Source organism: Brachyhypopomus gauderio, chromosome 4, assembly GCF_052324685.1.
Source record: "Brachyhypopomus gauderio isolate BG-103 chromosome 4, BGAUD_0.2, whole genome shotgun sequence".
In the NCBI taxonomy this organism is placed as follows: domain Eukaryota; kingdom Metazoa; phylum Chordata; class Actinopteri; order Gymnotiformes; family Hypopomidae; genus Brachyhypopomus; species Brachyhypopomus gauderio.
The window spans coordinates 27,266,291-27,286,150 of NC_135214.1; the positions used below are offsets into that span (position 1 = coordinate 27,266,291).

The window sequence follows — 19,860 nt, forward strand, 5'->3', positions numbered from 1 at the left end:
GCACAGCAGACATTGCGTCAGTCACCTGGGACGCTGTGCTTACGAGCAGCGGGACTCCTCTTACACAAAGAAGGAGACGAAAAACGCCGCCGCCCTCCCCGCACGACCCGGAATCCTCCGGAACGCGGCGAGAGTACGGCCCACTGAGGGGCGGGCGCTCAAACGCAGGGGCCTGTTCTCCGGCACACTCACAAACCGCCCATCATTATCAATCAGCAGCACACGCAGAGCAGGTGAGACACGCAGGTGAGCGCACGCGCGGCTAAAGCAATCAGCTCTATTCATGCGCGGCTGCGTACGGGCTCAGAGCGCGTCCACTGAACGCTGACGATGGCACACATGGAGCATCAGAAGAAAACAGCCTCATGTGACTGACAGACTAGACCATCCAGAGACAAACAGACTCTGACATCCCATACCTTATAAACTGGGTGTAGAATCACTGGTCCCTCACAATTAAGTTTAGGGGGCTTGAAGTGTTCTGTGTCCTGTCTGCGAGCTGCACAGGCACAGTGGTTCACACACACACACACACACACACACACACACACACACACACACACACACACACACACACACACACACACACAATTCTCCAGCATTCCTACACTGCCATGAGCTTTAATATGATGAAGCAAATGGCTCATTCATGGAAGTTTGATAGATAGGAGAGAAAACATCCCTCCAGTGTCCGGTGCAGATTTCACGACCATGTGCTACATTTAACCGAAGTTCTGGGGTGGCCATGGAACGCTCATCTAAAACGTCAATATCACTCGCCCCCCTTGAAGTTTATTTAAAGTTGATTACACAAACTATTAGAGAGCGTCAAACCTTTTCTATCACATCCAATCATTTGCCGGCTTAATTACTTACACTAATGACTTCTTAGTGAGAGTGTCTCCAGCAGGCCTGTCCCTGCTCTCTGAAGTAGGACACAGCAGACCAGCGATTACCTTTAATGAGTTTGTCCTTTTATTGTCCATGTAAGTGGGCTGTCCATTTTTAAATCAGCCCCATAACTTCGTTATGCTTGATTAGATGCATGCCCCGGGGTCTTGGTAACTAATAACAACACAGGGTCCTCATGGAGAGTGATAAATCATAGAAAGAAAAGAAAAAAAAAAGATGTACCATATTCATGTGTCGAGAGGTCTGTTTACCCATCAGGAGGAAAAAACTCACTAGAGGGTGCAGTGATGAATATGAAGGTAGCGGGGGCACCATGAGTGTAGTTCCAGCCGCCAGCCCTTGGGCGTCGGAGCCCGGCTGCCTTTATGTGCGTGACCTTCTGTCTTAGAGGAAGAAAGGAAGCAGGAACACTCGCAGTGCAAAAGGACGATGCAGGGAGTCACGGCAGAAGATACATGATGAGACGGATGAGGCTTAAAGTCAGTGCTGAAACGTGAAGACACCGAGTCAGGGCAGAACACACACACACGGATGAGGCTTAAAGTCAGTGCTGAAACGTGAAGACACCGAGTCAGGGCAGAACACACACACACGGATGAGGCTTAAAGTCAGTGCTGAAACGTGAAGACACTGAGTCAGGGCAGAACACACACAGACACACACATGGATGAGGCTTAAAGTCAGTGCTGAAATGTAAAGACACAGGGCATCAGGGCACAAGTCACACCAACACAGATGAGGCTTTAATGAAACGAGTAAAGAGGTGAAGAAGAGATGGGCCTTTTGCTCTGACTGCAGACTTCGCTTAGATACCAGCCCTTTCCGCAAAGAAGACTTTTGTATTTTCACAAGTGCAAAAGTGCACACTCTTCACGACCCAATAACTGCCTTACCCGCGCGTGACGCCCTCTAATCAAATCCAATCAGGAGCCTTCCTTTCTTGCTAATAAAGGACTCAGCATCCTGTAACTCCCGCCTCCTTCATTCAGCATGCATGACGCAACATCCTGGAACCCCTGGCTCACACTCCACTCCGCGCGGGGCTCCGCCCTCAGGGCTCCGTCCTGGGGGGTCGGTGAGGTGAAGGGGAGGGGCCGGCGGTGCAGCTAAGCGCCAGGCCTAGCGACAGGGCGGTGGGCGTGCGGGGTCGCCCCGCCGTGCCAACAAGAACAGGTGTGTCGGGGCGGTCCGTCTTGGCCCTGTCAGCGCTATGCTGTCATTAGCCGGCGCGGACACGGCAGGGGGAGTAGGGGGGGTTGGGGGTGGGGGGGGGGGTCTTGGGTAGCACACCGTCTCTCAGGGCCCTCGGTAATTACGCTCTGACATAATTAACCCAGCAAGCCCATTAGCCCAGCACTGGCTAGAAGACGGGAGAAAAAAGCCCCCGCTATAATTATTTGTTGTGTGCATGCTAATGAGGCCAGCTGTGCACCCATCGTACAACACGAACAAATTAATTTACAAGGCTGTGCTCCAAGGGTCCTTTTTTCCCTCTTCTTGCAGTTACACACACTCCAAAACCACTGCCTCCACGTTTATTTATTTATTTGTTTGTTTTTTACTTTATTATAGAGTGGCTATTGAAGAACCGCACACGTCTGCTCGTCTCTATGTGGCTGGGTGGAGGAGCTGCCACGTGACGGTGCTTTGGGAAGAGTTTTGAGCTCCGAGTCTCCGTTTTCTTCAGGAGCTGAAGGTGGAGTGAGGCTGTGGGGCATTGTGGGTATGAAGGTACACGAGGACGGGGCGTCAGAACGGCACTTCTGGGTGCAAAGGAATGTCACGGGGCGATTCTTTTTAATCAAGAACTCTTTGAATTCCATTAAAGTTGATTTATTTTTTATAAGTTATAGAGTGCAGGAGATGAAATACACAGAAAAGCACTCTAAGATAAGAGCTTACACCATTTCTGTTGTGCCATACTCTGACATTCTGCTGTAACGTTACTCAGGGTCATATCATGTAATAAATAAATGGCAGATAAGATATTTGGATGCAATACACAAAATCAATCACATATTGTTAAATAAGATTGCTACAGGCTTTTAAAAATCTATAGTTAATACATCCCTGCTTGTAGAGCACCTAAACTCTCCCCAAACCAGAATATCCAGTGCCGAGTTGTTTTACTTCCACAATCCCATCGGCACACGCGCACACCTGCTCAGCTGTGCAGGAAAATCCTTCCTCAATTATTTTAGACATAATTTGTCTCAGATTGGTCGGCTTTAGTTGTAGCCAGGGTCTCCGCTACAGCAGGTCCCTGCCCAGTGGCAGCTGCATGGCTGCTGTCACCAGCACTTGTTCTGGGCCACTGGCTGCACCCGACAGTCCGGTGCCTGTGTGAGACTGCCAGTGGCTGGAGGAGGGGGGCAGCGGGGCAGCGGGGCAGCTGGGCGGCAGGTCTGTGCCCAGAGACCCCTTCCATCACTGCAGCGCATGACCCAGCTGGGATTCAACCCCACATGTGTGACACGCCCAATGGGGGAACAGGCCCAATCGGTGGCCACGCTCTTGACCACGCCAAGTGACAGATGGCACAATGTCCGTTCAGACCCACGTCTTGATGTCAGGATGAGCTTTTGCTCAGCCATGCAGTGGTTGCTTGACCCTAACCCCAACACCTCCGCACACACACACACACACACACACCCACTCCCCAACCAAAGTTCTCCTTCTGACAAAACATTCCAGCTCCTTCGAAATTCATTACCATAAACACTATCTGGAACAAAAATGTGACATCTTAAACGTTTGCCGTGAAATACACAAAGCAACTAATTCCTTTGTTCCTTTTTATTTGGAGTGCCGTCACTCCGCACACTTGATATTCAGTGAGTATATTAAATTGCGTTGCCATCACCTTGATACACAAGTGGAGAGGGCGAGCGGGAGAGCGACTCGTCTGCTTCAACCGCAGCGTGCGCTGAAAGACAAACTTCCTCATAAAGCCCTTTGTTAGCATGGCAGACTGAAGGACAGAGTCTGGCTTACATCAATAAGCATCACCTGTGAAACAGTCTTGAAAGAGACTGTCACGGCTGCGTGGGCCACGACTGGAGACGCACTCCCGCTCAAAAAGAGAAAAAAAAAACCTTTTGATCTCCGATCAGAATAGACGAAGGCCGTGGCTGGGATGAGGCTGTACACATCCTAGAGGTCACGGTGAGGGGGAGGGCGGTGGAGGGGGGGGGGGCTGTCGGTGTGCAGCCCTCAATGATATCGCCAAACGTACGGGTCACTGTGGGCAAGGGGCTCAGCTGGGGGACTTAAGGTGTTTTCATGTGGGAATTTGCGATGATGGACTATAATATTTTCTATAATCCTAAAATGCACAAATAAACAAACAGACACATGCTTAAAGTACTCTTTTACTGACCCTTCCTGCTCACACAAAAACACACAAACACATGATGACTCCTATACGGTCCCTCTGGGCTTTCTTCCTCCACAGGGATCCATTGGCTGGGCTGCCTCTTTTATGAACATAATGCATTATTAAGCAACTCAAACATCTCCTGGGCCTTTTGTTTATTACTGCCCTTTTTAATCACAAGCACATAATCTCCACTCATCCAAAGATCCCTCATTCTCCATTCATGCAGCCACAGCGCTAGTGTCACACACAAACATGTGCACAAGTGTGCTCCCACCCACCATCTCACACACACACACACACCCACCATCACACACACACACACACACACACACACACACACACACACACACACACACACACACACCCCTACCCACCGTCTCACACACGCTCCCACCCACCATCACACACACACACACACACACACACACACACACACACACACACACACCCACCATCACACACACACCCCTACCCACCGTCTCACACACGCTCCCACCCACCATCACACACACACACACACACACACACACACACACACACACACACACACACACCCACCATCACACACACACCCCTACCCACCGTCTCACACACGCTTCCACCCACCATCACACACACACACACACTCACACACACACACACACACACACACACCATCACACACACACACACACACACCCACCATCACACACACACACACACCCACCATCACACACACACACACACACACCCACCATCACACACACACCCCTACCCACCGTCTCACACACGCTCCCACCCACCGTCTCACACACGCTCCCACCCACCATCACACACACACACACACACACCCACACACACACCCCCACCATCACACACACACCCCTACCCACCGTCTCACACACGCTCCCACCCACCATCACACACACACCTACCCACCATCACACACGCCCCTACCCACCGTCTCACACGCCCCCACCCACCATCACACACACACACACCATCACACACGCCCCCACTCACCATCACACACACACACACCCACCATCACACACGCCCCCACCCACCATCACACACACACACCATCTCACACACGCCCCCACCCACCATAACACACACACCTACCCACCATCACACACGCCCCTACCCACCGTCTCACACACACCCCCACCCACCATCACACACACACCCACCATCACACACGCCCCTACCCACCATCACACACACACACCATCTCACACACGCCCCCACCCACCATAACACACACACCCACCATCACACACGCACCCACCCACCATCACACACACACACACCATGTCACACACGCCCCCACCCACCATAACACACACACCCACCATCACACGCCCCTACCCACCATCACACACACACACACACACACACACACACCCACCCACCATCACACACACCCACCATCACACACTCCCCCACCCACCACACACACACACACCCACCCACCATCACACACGCCCCTAACCACCATCACACACACAAACCCACCATCACACACGCCCCCACCCACCATCACACACACTCGCCCACCCATCACACACACACACCCACCATCACACACACTCGCCCACCCATCACACACACACCCACCTTCACACACACACACACACACACACCATCATCTCACACATGCCTCCACACACCATCACACACACACACACACTACCCCAACCATCATCACACACGTCCCCACCCACCATCACACACACCCCCACCCACCATCACACACAGTAATGTACAGCAATGCACAAGTCTTTTGGCGTTGCTGTACCACAAAACAACCTCTTAGAAAGCTGAAGTATGCACAAATAAGAAATGGCAAAAGAAAATCACAAAAGCCCGAAGCACTGGTGAAACCTGTGGCCATTAGCGCACGCCTCCTTAAAGCACTCGCTCTGAAACAACAGAAGGCTAAATGCAAAAACAGAGCAAGGTGAAAGTGTTTGACTAGCTCTGCTCGATTTAATAATTACTGTAAGACAAAATAACTGGTGTAGAGTCAAACAGCCATATGGGGGCCGGTCAGACTGAGAAGTAGCTTTCTCTCCGTTAATCCCATAACTAAGCTAACACATGACAGAGTGGCCATCTCTTCATCTATCCGAAACTGAATTTGAGAACAACTTCACATTCTAGGCTAGGGAGACTAACGGACAATTTCACCTACTGAACCTTCTAGCAATACCGGTGGTCGCCACTAGGCAGCAGTGTAACACAGGCATCAGCTTTGAGGTCTCCCTCACCTACTAGGAGCAGCTAAACTCATCTCAAAGTAGCTCTCTCCTCGAAAACTTGGGCCTGGCTGCTGCGATCTGTGCTGCCGCGTTCGTTTCCTGTGTAGACTCTAAACTCTCGCCTGACATGAAAGGCGCAACAGAGAGCCACAGGGAGTGGGAAGAGAAGAGAGAGAGACAGAGAGAGAGAGAGAGAGAGAGAGAGAGAGAGTCTCACGGGGACAGGCAAGCATAAAAACAGAGGGAGAGGCACAGCTAACACCTGCAGCGCCTGTCTCGCGGCTATGCCCCCGGCAACGGCCCCGACGGCCCTCTCCAGGTGAGGCGGCAACAAAAGATGCCCTCTCCTGCATGACTCTGAGTGACAGCCTCCCTCTATCTCTCCTTCACTCTCCTTCTGCCTGTCTGACAACAAGGGAGGAAGAGGAGGAGGGGTGGAGGCGGGTCTCTTCCTCGGGAGACTCCCGACTCGACTTCGCCCCGCGCCGTCGCGATAAGGAGATCGAGAGAGGAGGCAGCCGAGAGCGGGAAGGCAGCGGCACGGCCGCGGGGCACGCGAGCTGCGGCGGGCGCGAGCGAGGGGGGTGTGGCCTAGACGGGAACGCTCTCCGGGAACGCCGCCGGTCCTGGGGGGCGGGAAGGGTGGCGTACAGACGGTGGGCTGCAGCGGGAGAGCTGGGGCGATCCCAGCAGCACCGCGGAGCAGCAGGGATGGGCAGGAACGCCCTTATCTTCAGTACACACACAAAAAAAAAGAGCCCTGTAGACTGTAGGTCGCGGCATCCTTCCCCGCGCTGTGTGACGTCGAGGGCGCGTGAGCCGAGAGGCCCATCTTTGCCACGACTTCTAAACAGACATCAACATTTCAGGCAGGGAGGAAGAGGAGTAAGATTTTGCAGCCTTTAGCGTTTTCATCTCCCTTGAAATAAATGTCGTTTAATGTTTTCCTTCCACATAGGCTAGTGTTGTGCCTCTGAACTCCCTACCTACTGTGTTCTCTTTTGAAAAACCTACCCACGTACCCACACACACACACACACACACACACCAACACCCACCCACACTCCACCACACACATCGTTCCGTTCCGTACATCTGGTTTACAGTTGTATTTTGTAATTATACTCAACTGAGCGATCGGGGTTTAAATAATTGCTGACGGAAGAAGAAAAAGTGAGAAAAGAAGGAGAAAAGGGGGATGAAAACAGGGAGGCATCACAGAGTGGCAGATTTCTGTTGACATCAGCCGTGCGAAGGGGGGAGGGGGATTAGTGCACAGACAGTAAAGAAAGCATCAGCACTTCCAGCTGTCTCCCCCCTCCCCCCAGGAAGAGAAGAAAGACCCTGCTCTTTGTAGATAAACAGATGAGGGCCATGTTTCCTATGAACTTCATCAATACCTTACAAGCCTGGAGCCGACGCTGGTTGCACAGGGTCCAGCCGTGCCGCTCTGACCTGCTTTGGGGTGGGGTGGGGGGGGGTCCGAGGCCGAGCTCTGCTCAACCCAGCACGGGTCATGGTCAGTTAAGCAACTGGCCGCTCACCTATAAAGGGCGACTGTGTAGGTGTGTGGGTTGGGGGCTCCCCAGAGAACTGCTGGTGTTTTGAATTGGCCAGCCAGGATCTGGTCTCTGAGGCTTTATTGACAGAGACAGAGGAGGCCTCTCAGGTGAAATAAAAGACAGGAAGACGAACTTCGGCCTGGGAATAGTAATAACTGCATTAAGATTAACAAGCCAGTCGTGTAAAGAATAATTGGGTCTGTCAGTGAATTAACAATACATGAGGTCGGCTGTATGTTGGCTGCAAAAGCCAACGCTGTGTGGGTGTCTCTGGGTATGTGTGTGTGTGTGTGTGTGTGAGTGTGTTGGGGGGCAAGTGAGTGTGTATAAATGGTTTTGAGGACGCGCAATGGTGAGGGGACCAAAGCCAAGTCACTGTGTGTGTGTGTGTGTGTGTGTGTGTGTGTGTGTGTGTGTGACCTTGTACTTAGCTGCAGAAAGGCACTGATAAATAGGCTGTGGTGGACAACAGGCTCAGTCTGCAGATGGCAGGTTCTGTCAGGGGTCGGTGCGGATGAGATCGTGCCTCTCACTGCCGGGACAGAGCTTTGGCAGGGCTGCTCACCGCCCCGCTCGCCGCCCAAAGCCCGGGGCCCAGCAGGGTGGCGTCCCCCCCCTCGCCCTCACGGACTGTGCAGCAGCTCAGACAGCAAGCTGAACAGGAGGCGGAGTCTACGGCAGGTAGATGGGACAGCTGTCCCCCAAACGACCACCGCCTTTGTCTTACTGTACATAAGTTACCAAATGTAACCCTGCAAAACCAAAACCAACTATCATGTGCTTTCTACAGAATCACAAGCCAACCGTCTAACAAGCATGATGGTGTGCGATCTTTTAACCACAGATTCATATTATAATATATTCAAATTTACATGACTATTGACTTCTTAAATTTCTTATTACTGAACTACGACTTTCCTTTTAGGTGGCAGAGCAGCATAAACTCCGAGCCTCGTCGAGCCATCTGTAAGGTGACACGTTCGGGTTCGTCCAGCTGAACAGAAACATGATTGATGCTACTCTCTCGCTGGATTTAACCCAGGATTCCGATCAATTATGTTTCTGTCTTTGTGTCAAAAATGCATCACATCTCGGGCACATCCACGCTGCGAGTCGTGATCCGCGGACCACGCGCTGGACAGTGTCACTGGACGCCGCGTTTCTCCATAGCTAATTTATTTCCGACGCAGTGAGACAATTAATGCCTCCGCGCGTCGTCCGCCAACCCCTCCTCTCCGACCGTTTCCCCCGGCTTATTTTCACTCTCCAAATGTAACCGCGCCACGAATGATTTACGAGGGCCCTCGAGGGCGCCTTGTTCGGGAGGCTGGCCGCCGGCCTCCCGCGGAGCAGGCCCCATCGCGTCGGAGCGCCGTGAGAAATGCCTCCGTCGTGGACGGGAAAGGTGGGCGGGCGCACCGCGGCGGGGCCTCCACGGACGGAGGGGCAGGTCGGAGACGAGCGGGGCTTCCGAGAAAGAGCTGCGTGGCGTGAAGGGAGAGCGCTTCGGAGCGTGCGGCGCGATCAACGCGGCGGGGGAGACCTTTAAAAGTCACGCCGCTCTGTCAGCGTCTCTTTGGCAGCATGGAAGCGTCTCGTCTCGTCTCGTCGCGGAGCGGAGGGCAAACGGGGCGGCCCGTCGTCTCCGTCCCTGCCCAGCCGTCTATGCTGGCTCGTCTAGCCTTTATCTCTCTCTTGTTTCTGCTTCCTCAGCTCTTTCCTTTCTCCGCTGTCCTGTCTTCTCCTGCGTCGAGCCTTTGTGGCGGTCAGGCGGCGGTCGTTGTTCTAAGCTCATGGCCATACTGGTCTTTTTGAAACTGCCCGTTCGGCAGATCGAGGCCCTTGGGCGCCGGCTCTCTGGGCCGCTTGGCACCGGGGGGTTTGTGGCGTGAGTCTCCTCCTGGACACGCAGCAGCGGTGTCAGTCTAATAAGTGCGTGAGCTTTGATGTCCATCTGGGAGAAAGATAGTGTTTGCACACGTGTGTGTGTGTGTGTGTGTGTGTGTGTGCGCATGTATGGGTGTGTACGGTTGTGTGACTCACCTGGAGCTTCAATCAGCTGTTTGTAAACTCCCAGAAACGCAGACTCCGCCTCCCTGCTGCGCTGGCTTAGAGCAACCACCTACAACACAGAGATGGGGTCACTCACCAGCACCCAGCACACACACACACCAGCCCACACACACACACCGCCTTCACAGCCCTCTCACATATCAGACCACACACAATGCACAGTACTCATTATATCACCCAATCACCACCCCTTCATTAACTACAAACACACCACAGTTGCCGTGGCCACTTTGTGTGAGCCATCCAGATTTCTTCCAGTGTTCAGTTTCTGACCGCAGAGATGCCAAAGATGGCAGACAACGACAATGACGCATTTAAAAAACCTCCTCTAACGTTGCTGAGCCCAACACACTCTGCTGTGCACCCACAATATGTCAGCATCGGCGCTCAAATGATATCTGGTCAGCAGTGGCCCTGTGGTTATGAGCTGACCAGTGCTGAATGGGGTGGCTGACTATGGCAGCAGTGGGTCTCCAGCCCGTGAAGAGCACCAGACCCACACCTAGTGTGCATGACGAGGGCCGTGAGCGTGTAGGACTGAACGGCCGTATGTGCAAACCCACCCGGTCCACACTGACCACGAGGAGCAGAATTCGCTGCCCTTGTTTGTTTTGAATTTTCACTGGTGTGAAGGCCGAATCGGGATGCGTGGGGACGCCCCTCTCCGCGCGAGCGGGCCAGCCGGGCGCGAGCGAGACCCTCTCCGTACGACGCTACGAGCAGCGAGCGGCGTGGTGTTAAATCGGCGCGAGGAGGGAGCGCGGCCGGCGTGCACAAAAGCGCGAGAGCAGGCGGGTCAGCGCAGGCACGAGCGCTGGCGCCCAACGCCCCGTCACCCCCGCCACGCTCCGCTCCACGGGGGCCTCAAACCAATTACGGGTTCATTAGGGGAGCGCGGGCGAGCAGAATGGACCGCCACCTGGCCCCATGGAGAGGGCACCTGTGCCTGTGGATACGTGGGCGAGAGAGCGCCCGAGACCACACAATATGGCCCCCGCCCACACCGGCCGCTCGGCTACCAGCCCTCGCCCTGCCTCGGGGGCGGGCGGAGGAGGAGGAGGGGGAGGGGTGGGGGAGGGGAGGTTGCTGTAGCGCTAGAGCAGTCTTCACTGTCCTGGCTTAGATCAGAGGGGTGTCACTTAAACAGAACAAAACAAGCAAGAAATCAAAAACCACTGAATGAACGGCACGGTGGCCATTTTGCCTTTTTGTGGATTTGTGGAATTGAAGAATGAAAACTTTTTTGTTCTGACACTTGAACAACCAGTATATAGGCATAATTTCTTGTAAATACATAAATATAAATATTTTCATAAATATTTGTAAATTCATTTAAAAAAAAACCAAAAAAACTTAATTACGGTACAATGAATATTAAGTGCGATGTTCAACCAATAAAAAAGGTGGTTTTCATTTCATTTCGACTATCATTTTAAGATGAATGTTACAATGGTTTAATGAACATCAAGGGCAAACCGTGAAATGATTACAGATGTATGGGAGAGAGAGAGGTTCTGGATTTACAGTAAAGAGCTGCAGTCCCCGGAGGTTCATAATGCCGCATCATGCTCACTGAAATATCTTAAAGATAAGAGGCTGCCAATAGCCCAGCTCCCTGCTTCATAGAGTTCATGTTCAAATGGAGAGGCACTACACCAATCGATACAGATACAATAGTCTCCTGCTTTCCCTGTCTGAAAGCAATAGTGTTTCTCTCTTTTTACTCTCTCTTTTTGTCTCTCTCCCTCTTTCTCAGTCTCTCTCTCTCTCTTTCGCTCTCTCTCTCTCTCTCTTGTTCTGTCTCTTCTTTCTTCTTTTTCCAGGACATCACCTTTAGTTGCTACATCAGCACACCGGCACGCGCAGAGCAGAAAAAAATACACAAATATGTGAGTACGTGTGTGTACGTGTGTGTGTGTATGTGTGTGTGTGCATGCTCGCACTCGTGTGTGTGTGAGTGTCCGTGTTTGAGCTATACAGACACTAACAGGCCATGTTAAAGCATGCTGGACACCCCAGTAATCTGATCAGTTTAATTAGCCACTGGGTTTTAGTTTCCAGTACTTGGTGTAATGGTGTCCAGCAGGTCTCCACAACACCGCTGACATGTTTCATCTACATATACATTCCATCACTCCTTCTGCATATGAACTCCTGGCTTTATTCAGAACAGGGCATATCCAGAACTTCTAATGTTCACATCCTTTACTGTACTGTGATTCATATTGTGTGAATATTCAAAATTCATTTTTATATCTGAGCTTCAAAGTGTGGATAAGCATGTAAAGTGTTGACTAATACTCAGGTTATGGTGAAAGTAAACTGCAGTTAAAAATGCTTCATATTCTGACACTAAACTCTGCCTTTGATATTGTTAATAAGAGTAGATTGTTGGTGAACTTGGCAAGACCTGTCCTTCTGTAACTGCACCATAATTCTTCCCATCATCGTTAACATCTTCCTAATAACACAGCACATCGATAGCTAGTATTTATGTGCGCACGCTTGCATGTGTGTGTGTGTGGTTACATGCTTACTCTGTTTTTAGACTGACACCCACCTCTCACAGCCTTTCATCATCGCCTAATGAAAGAACATAAAGATTACCTCCACAATCACACCATTAACCTGTCTGAGCCCAGCAGCAAAGACATCAATCATTAAACACACACGCTCGCACATGCGCGCACACACACACACACACACGCACGTGCTTTGTATCCTCTCTTGGTGCATTCCCTCCTCAAAAGTTCCCATCATGCACTGCAGGCCCGAGACAGGGATCTTCCCCTCTTTGGTTCTAATCTGTCTGTGGTCTCGCAGTGCATGAAATAGCCTCAGCTCCTCCAATCCAGCCAGATTACCAACTGTAATCCATCAAACTCCAGCCCGCCAACCAGCGCAGGCCTTGCCACACCGACCAACAATCTCACAATTCCTCATTCTGCTCTCTCTGAAAGGGCCGGAGCGACGCTGTGGACTGCGATTGAAAGGGAAATGTCACTGGCCCCGTTTCAGAGCTTTTATTCCTCCAGAGTGGATGTGGCCGGCTGTTTCCTGCCATGTCCACGGGAGGAAGTCACAGTGACGTCATGCCGTGGTTTGCGAAGCGAGCTCAGTCGACACTGTTAAACACAGGTGCCTAATTCCGGCTTCAGAGAACAGATGACTTTTGAACACTTGTTTCCTCTGCTGGTGCCAAAGGCTGAGACGTGCCAAATTTCAAAAGGGTGAGAAAGAATAATTAGTTTTCTGCCTATAACACACTCAGCAGTCGCTGCCTCTAATTTCCAATTACTGGGGAAAAATCAAATGAATGACAACAGAAAAGTGCAGAAGACCTGATCCTGATCCTGATCCTGATCTTCACTCAGTTCTGTTTAATGGGAACAGCCTGAGTAAGTCCATAAGAAAGAGGGAGAGAGAAGGAGTGCAAGGCACAGAAGAAAGAGGGAGGGAGAGAGAGAAAGAGGGAGAACTATGGCTAAGATCAAGAGTGGCCCGTGTGGGTTGAGGAAGATACCAAAAAATCAATGGTGGCATCTTGATTGGGAAAAAAGTGCATTAAAGAACACAATGGAGAGAGAGAGAAGAAAGGTAGTGAGAGAGAGAGAGTCAGAGAGGGAGAGCATGTGTGAGAGAGGGAGGGAGGGAGGGAGAGAATGCCAGTCACAAAGGCAGAGGCTGGGAGAGCAGGGGAGACTGAGAGACGGAGGCAGAGAAGCGCCAATAAAGACTAGCAATTAGCAATTATGCACTCATCAATTATAATTACCACAACTGGTGATTATGCAATTATCATAGTGAATCATCAGTTTTTAGCTGCAGTGTTCACACTGAGGTGTGTTATGATGGGTCTGGTGGAGGAGTTTGGCTTCGGACTACGTGATGGCATAAAGGGAGTTTTAGTGAGCACTAATTACGCACTAGAGCAATGAAGGACGAGTTCAACGTCATTGTGTGTCAAACCCAAAGACTACTTATGAGTACACACACACACACACACACACACACACACACACACACACACACACACACACACACACACACACACACACACACACACACACACACACACACACACACACACACACACACACATGGCGATCCATCCAAGTCATTTCATTTAAAACATTTAAGCTACATCTTAAAGCACCCTGGACGGCTCTTTCACTACCAGTGACCATGACGATGGATTCATCATGGGTTGGTCTTCTCACTGTTGCACTTACATGTGCAGAAAGAACAGGAGATGTGCACTGGGAGTGAGGGTGGAGGGGAGGGGCGTGGGTTTGCTTTTGGGGTATGGAGGGTTTGGGGGGTATGGTGGGTTTGGGGGGTATGGAGGGTTTGGGGGTATGGAGGGTTTGGGGGGTATGGTGGGTTTGGGGGGTATGGAGGGTTTGGGGGTATGGAGGATTTGGGGGGTATGGAGGGTTTGGGGGTATGGAGGTTTGGGGGGTATGGAGGTTTTGGGGGGTATGGAGGGTTTGGGGGGGATATGGAGGGTTTGGGGATATGGAGGGTTTTGGGGGTATGGAGGGTTTTGGGGGTATGGAGGGTTTTGGGGGTATGGTGGGTTTGGGGATAGGGAGGGTTTGGGGATATGGAGGTTTGGGGATATGGAGGGTTTGGGGGTATGGTGGGTTTGGAGATATGGAGGGTTTGGAGATATGGAGGGTTTGGGGGGTATGGTGGGTATGGGGGTATGGTGGGTTTGGGGATAGGGAGGGTTTGGGGGTATGGTGGGTTTGGGGGTATGGAGGGTTTGGGGGTATGGAGGGTTTGGGGGTATGGAGGGTTTTGGGGGAATGGAGGGTTTGGGGGTATGGTGGGTTTGGAGATATGGAGGGTTTGGGGGGTATGGTGGGTTTGGGGATAGGGAGGGTTTGGGGGTATGGAGGGTTTTGGGGGTATGGTGGAGAAGGCGTCATAGATGAGCACCAGTTCCCACAAGTGTGGGAAGTAAGAAAACCATCACTAGGACTGTGGGAGCAGTCGCGGGTACTGCGCTGTACACACACGTCGGTGCCAACACCCGTAGACACGTGTGTGTAAATCGACTGGCACCATCTCAGAGGTGCGGGCTGAAATGAGCAGTCAGAGACCTGACACACATCAAGTACCCACGTCAATTCCAATCAGCAGCCTCGGTTTCACACACACACACACACACACACACACACACACACACACACACACACACACACACACACACACACACACACACACACACACACACACACAGCTCCACATCAGTCTGCTCCGGGTTCTCTCACCGTCATGTGTGTGTGTGTGTACGTATGTATGGGTAAGAGTGTGTATGGAGGCAGGTGTCTGCTGCTGGGTCTCCGCCCCTCAGTTCCAGTGTCTGCAGGTGCAGGCGTCTCCAGCCAATAGGATCACTGCCCACTGACAGCAGCTCTGTGTGTCGCTCTCTTTTAATCAAATAGTTCATGCTTAAATTTGTTTCTAAGGCAAATATAAATAGCGAGAGCTGATAGCCTATGTACAAATTGATTTCCAAAACACACACACTAAATATATAGCATAGTTATGTATTCCATTGTGTGGGTGTGATCTTTGTATCTTTGTGTGTTTTGGAAATCAATTCATATATGGGCTATCAGCTTTCGCTATTTATATTTGTATAAGAAACAAATTTAAGAGCATAAACCATGTGTTATATATATATATATATATATATATATATATATATATATATATATATATATATATATATATATATATATATGTGTGTGTGTGTATGTGTGTGTGTGTGTGTGTGTGTGTGTGTGTGTGTGTGTGTGAAACCGAAGCTGCTGATTGGAATTGACGTGGGTACTGGATGTGTGTCAGGTCTCTGACTGCTCATTTCAGCCAGCACCTCTGAGACAGTAGTCACACTCCACACGACTCACCATGTTACCCACTGCATGTTTCTCCATGGGAGTGTGTGTGTGTGTGTATATATATATGCAAATGGCCCTCAGCAAACAGGTTTCATTCTGAACGTTAGGCCCCATTTGAGTGCCCAGCATAGGTGAGACTTTCTTCAAGGCTGATGGAGAAGCATCACAGCATCAGCCTGATGGAGCTGCTCTCCAGGGACAGTAAGAGCTCATAAAACACTCTGAAGGGCCTAAAATCGAAGGAAGTCAATATCTGTGTGTAACAGCACAATCACATGTGCGTTATTTTATTATTTTGATAGTTTCACTGTTGTTGTACAGTACAGGTAATAGTAAAAAAGAAGAATAGGTGTGCCCAAACTTTTGAGTGGTGGCATATGCCACTGGTAACATACCCTACAAATCTGAAGGTCTATCAAGTATGTCTGATATGTGCATCTCCCACGATCTCTCAGATCTTCATCTCATTCTCCACAGCGTAATGACTGGCGTGCCCATGGAAGGCAGAGAACCCCCTCACCTGGGTCCTCATCCAAGCCAGGTACGTCCACAAGTCCACAGGAGGCCAGCCTGGGGGTGAGGCATTACACCACGTTCAAAGCCTTTCCAGCCCCCCCACCCGACCCCTGTCACCGAGGCTGGCCTTGACCCGCACCGACCCCTGCTTGAACCTCCGTCCTGACACCCTCACGGCGGCGGCTGAGAGGGGAGGAACAAAGGGAGGAAGACCTGAATCAGCGAGGAGAGGGAACAGATCTACAGCCTTTATCTGCTGCCTTTGTAGTTCAAAAGACAAGAAGCTTTCCTTCAGCAGAACAACACTCGCAGACGTTTGAAGTACTAAATGACCTTAGAGGGAACTCGTGTCTGTACAAAAGAGCGCCTAGCAGTGGATGAGAGAGAAGCTGGAGGGGTAGAGAGGTGGAGGGAGGGAGAGAGAGAGTGAGGGAGAGAAAGAGAATGAGGGAGAGAGGGAGAGTTAAAGAGAGAGAACCATGTGGAAGGGGGGGATGAATTAGATCAGATGAGCGATGGACAAGTAATGTGACTAATTTGAAGAGAGGAGGTGGAAATTTGAAAAGAACTGGTTAGGGGGGCATGGGGGCACGAATCATTTTTGTGGGTGCGATGAAAGGGGAGAGCTGGGTGACAATGTAAGAGCACCGTTGGGAGAGAGCCAGGCCTGCCCTGTGAGCAGGAGAAGGGCATGTGTGAGGAACCGCCCTGGAGCCTTTCACCACACAACGCAATCTCTCAGGATGACACACTGAAAATGCCCAAGCAGAGTTCTTACAGAGCTATGCCCCCCCCCCCCCCCCCCCCCCCCACCATGTATCACACCATGGCCCTCATCTATTCTGAGAGTGCTACTGGTGTGCCAGTCAAGTTTCAAGGGAGAGAGAGAGAGAGAGAGGGAGAGGGAGTGGTAGAAGGAGAAAGACAGGGGGAAAGAGAAGGAGAGAGGGGGGAGAGAGAGAGAATGAGAGGGAATGATGGAGAGGGAGAGAGAGCGGGAGGGAGGGAGAGGGAGAGAAGGAGAGAGAGAGAGAGGGAGAGAGGGTTCTAGCTGGTGATGGATGGATCTCGCCTGGTGTGTCTCCTCTCCCTTCTCCCTCACAGAGCTGGTGACTTTCCAGCCAGGCAATTATCATTGCAGAAGGCGTAATAGCCTAATTAATTACCAGTGTCAACGCTGCCTTTGTTTCACTGTAACGGGACATCATGCCAACAGAGCGTCCGCTCAAAGGAAAAAAAACCTCTGATGAACGAGCGGCTCGCAGACCGCAGATGACAGAGGCGAGAGGACGACACACACCCTCTCCGGCAGCACACACACACACACACACACATACACACACACAGACACACACACACACACTTCCCACAGCAGTGCCAAGTTAAAACCAGAAGCTGTGGTCTCTGTCTACACTCCATTGAAAAACAACACGCCGCACTGCCAAACCGATCAAAACTGGATATTCAAGATAAAAAAAACCTCTACGACCCCCTTGAAGTGGCTGAGAATAAGATACAGTGGCCAATTTAGATATATTTCTGTACCCCTCTCAAACCCCCCTGAAGTGAAATAGTGCTTCAATGAACAACACATCCAACCCCACCCGCCCTGGACCTCGCTGTGTGAAATATTACGTGTCAGCCATGTCACATTCTCTCCCCTTTTACATCTTAGCCAAAAAATGTGCGGTGCACAGACAATCAGAGGCCGGCAAAAGAATGTGTCGCCGTGGCAGCGACGGCGCTGCTGGGAGGGGCCGATGAGACCCGCCCCCTTTGACTGATGAAGGTGGCTGGGCAGAGGCGGGGCCAGCGTCTTCCCTGGTGCTCAGCCGCGCACTAGGACACGACACGGCCAAACCTAATAAACCCCCCTCGGGTGGGGTGTGTGTGTGTGTGTGTGTGTGTGTGTGTGGGGGGGGGGGGGCGTCACTGCTTGTGTGTGTCTGTGTGAAGCAGTAAGGGGAAGAAAAGAGGCAGCCGAAAGGCCTTGGCACATCTGCATATGTGAGTGTGTGTGTGTGTGTGTGTGTGTGCGAGTATGCACAAGTATGCATGTGCAAGCGTATGTGTCCGTGTCCGTGTGTGCGACTTGCAGACGTGCATGTGCTTGTGGGGGTAAGGTCACGTGCATGTGTGTGTGCACGGGCGCGTGAGATCATGTGTGTGCGTGCACGTTTGCACACGTGCATGTGCTGTGAGTGTGCGCGCGTTGTGTGTGTCTGCGTGGGGTGTGCGTGTGTGTGTGTGTGTGTGTGTCGTGTGTGCGCGCGTTGTGTGTGTCTGCGTGATGTGTGTGTGTGTGTGTGTGTGTGTGTCGTGTGTGCGCGTGTTGTGTGTGTCTGCGTGGGGTGTGCGTATGTGTGTGTGTGTGTGTCGTGTGTGCGCGCGTTGTGTGTGTCTGCGTGGGGTGTGTGTGTGTGTGTGTGTGTGTGTGTGTGTGTGTGTGTGTGTGTGTGTGTGTGTGTGTGTGTGTGTCGTGTGCTGGTGTAATCCTTGCAGGGCCGCAGGCAGCAGGGGCTCATTGTAGAGCGCATTGACTCTAATAGGAGCCGGCGCTGCCATAGCGAGCTACTGGCCGCCTCCCACCGCGAGGGGGGTTTTGCATAATTAATGACTGTTGATGTTTCCAGGTAGTCGCTCAGCAAATTCACTCCAGACCGGCTGCCACGATCAGCCGTCTCCGGCGAGAGTGACACCGGAACAGACAGCTAACATTACAGCCATAAACAAGGCAATTTTGTACAGTGTCTTCCATCATTATCATGAAGTGTTCAGGGGCGACAGTTCCAGTCTCTTCTGAGATGAGAGAAGAAAAGGAGGAACGAAGAGGGAGAGAGGGGGAGGGCGAGGGGGAGGGATGGGTTGGTAGATGCGGAGAGCTTTCCTGTGTCTGCAAGCCTACAGAGGGTTCAAACTCCATGTTTAGTGAAGCTTCAACGCACACCAAGATGTCAACTGGTAGTCTGCATCTAGTCGGCGTTTTAAAAAGATTTATTTTGGGAGGGGGGAGTCATGGAACCTACCAACAGGCGTGAGTGTTTGTGCGTGTCGGCACGTGCCCCGCGATGCGCCGTCCGGCTCCTCTCTATATCGGGGAGTGCGGAATTAAACATTTAAGACGCGCCAGGCACCCGGGGCAGGCTATTTTTTACGACTCCATCCCCACCACTCATTATTAATTTGTAATAACCTTTAAGGCTTTTTGATGTCATACATATTTTACCGTGAGATATCGTTCCCTTCCACAGTTCTCATGTAGG

At 51.5% G+C, this 19,860-nt stretch overlaps 1 protein-coding gene across 3 annotated transcripts in view; it reads right to left on the bottom strand.

Moving 5' to 3' along the window:
* The window catches only part of cux2b (cut-like homeobox 2b), a 99,116-nt gene that overhangs the window by 20,639 nt on the left and 58,617 nt on the right, over positions 1 to 19,860 (bottom strand). For all 3 annotated transcript variants that reach the window (XM_077003459.1, XM_077003457.1, XM_077003456.1), the window contains exon 4: positions 10,140 to 10,218. In XM_077003459.1, the coding sequence (XP_076859574.1) occupies positions 10,140 to 10,218 (79 nt within the window). The remainder of the gene's footprint in view (positions 1 to 10,139; positions 10,219 to 19,860) is intronic.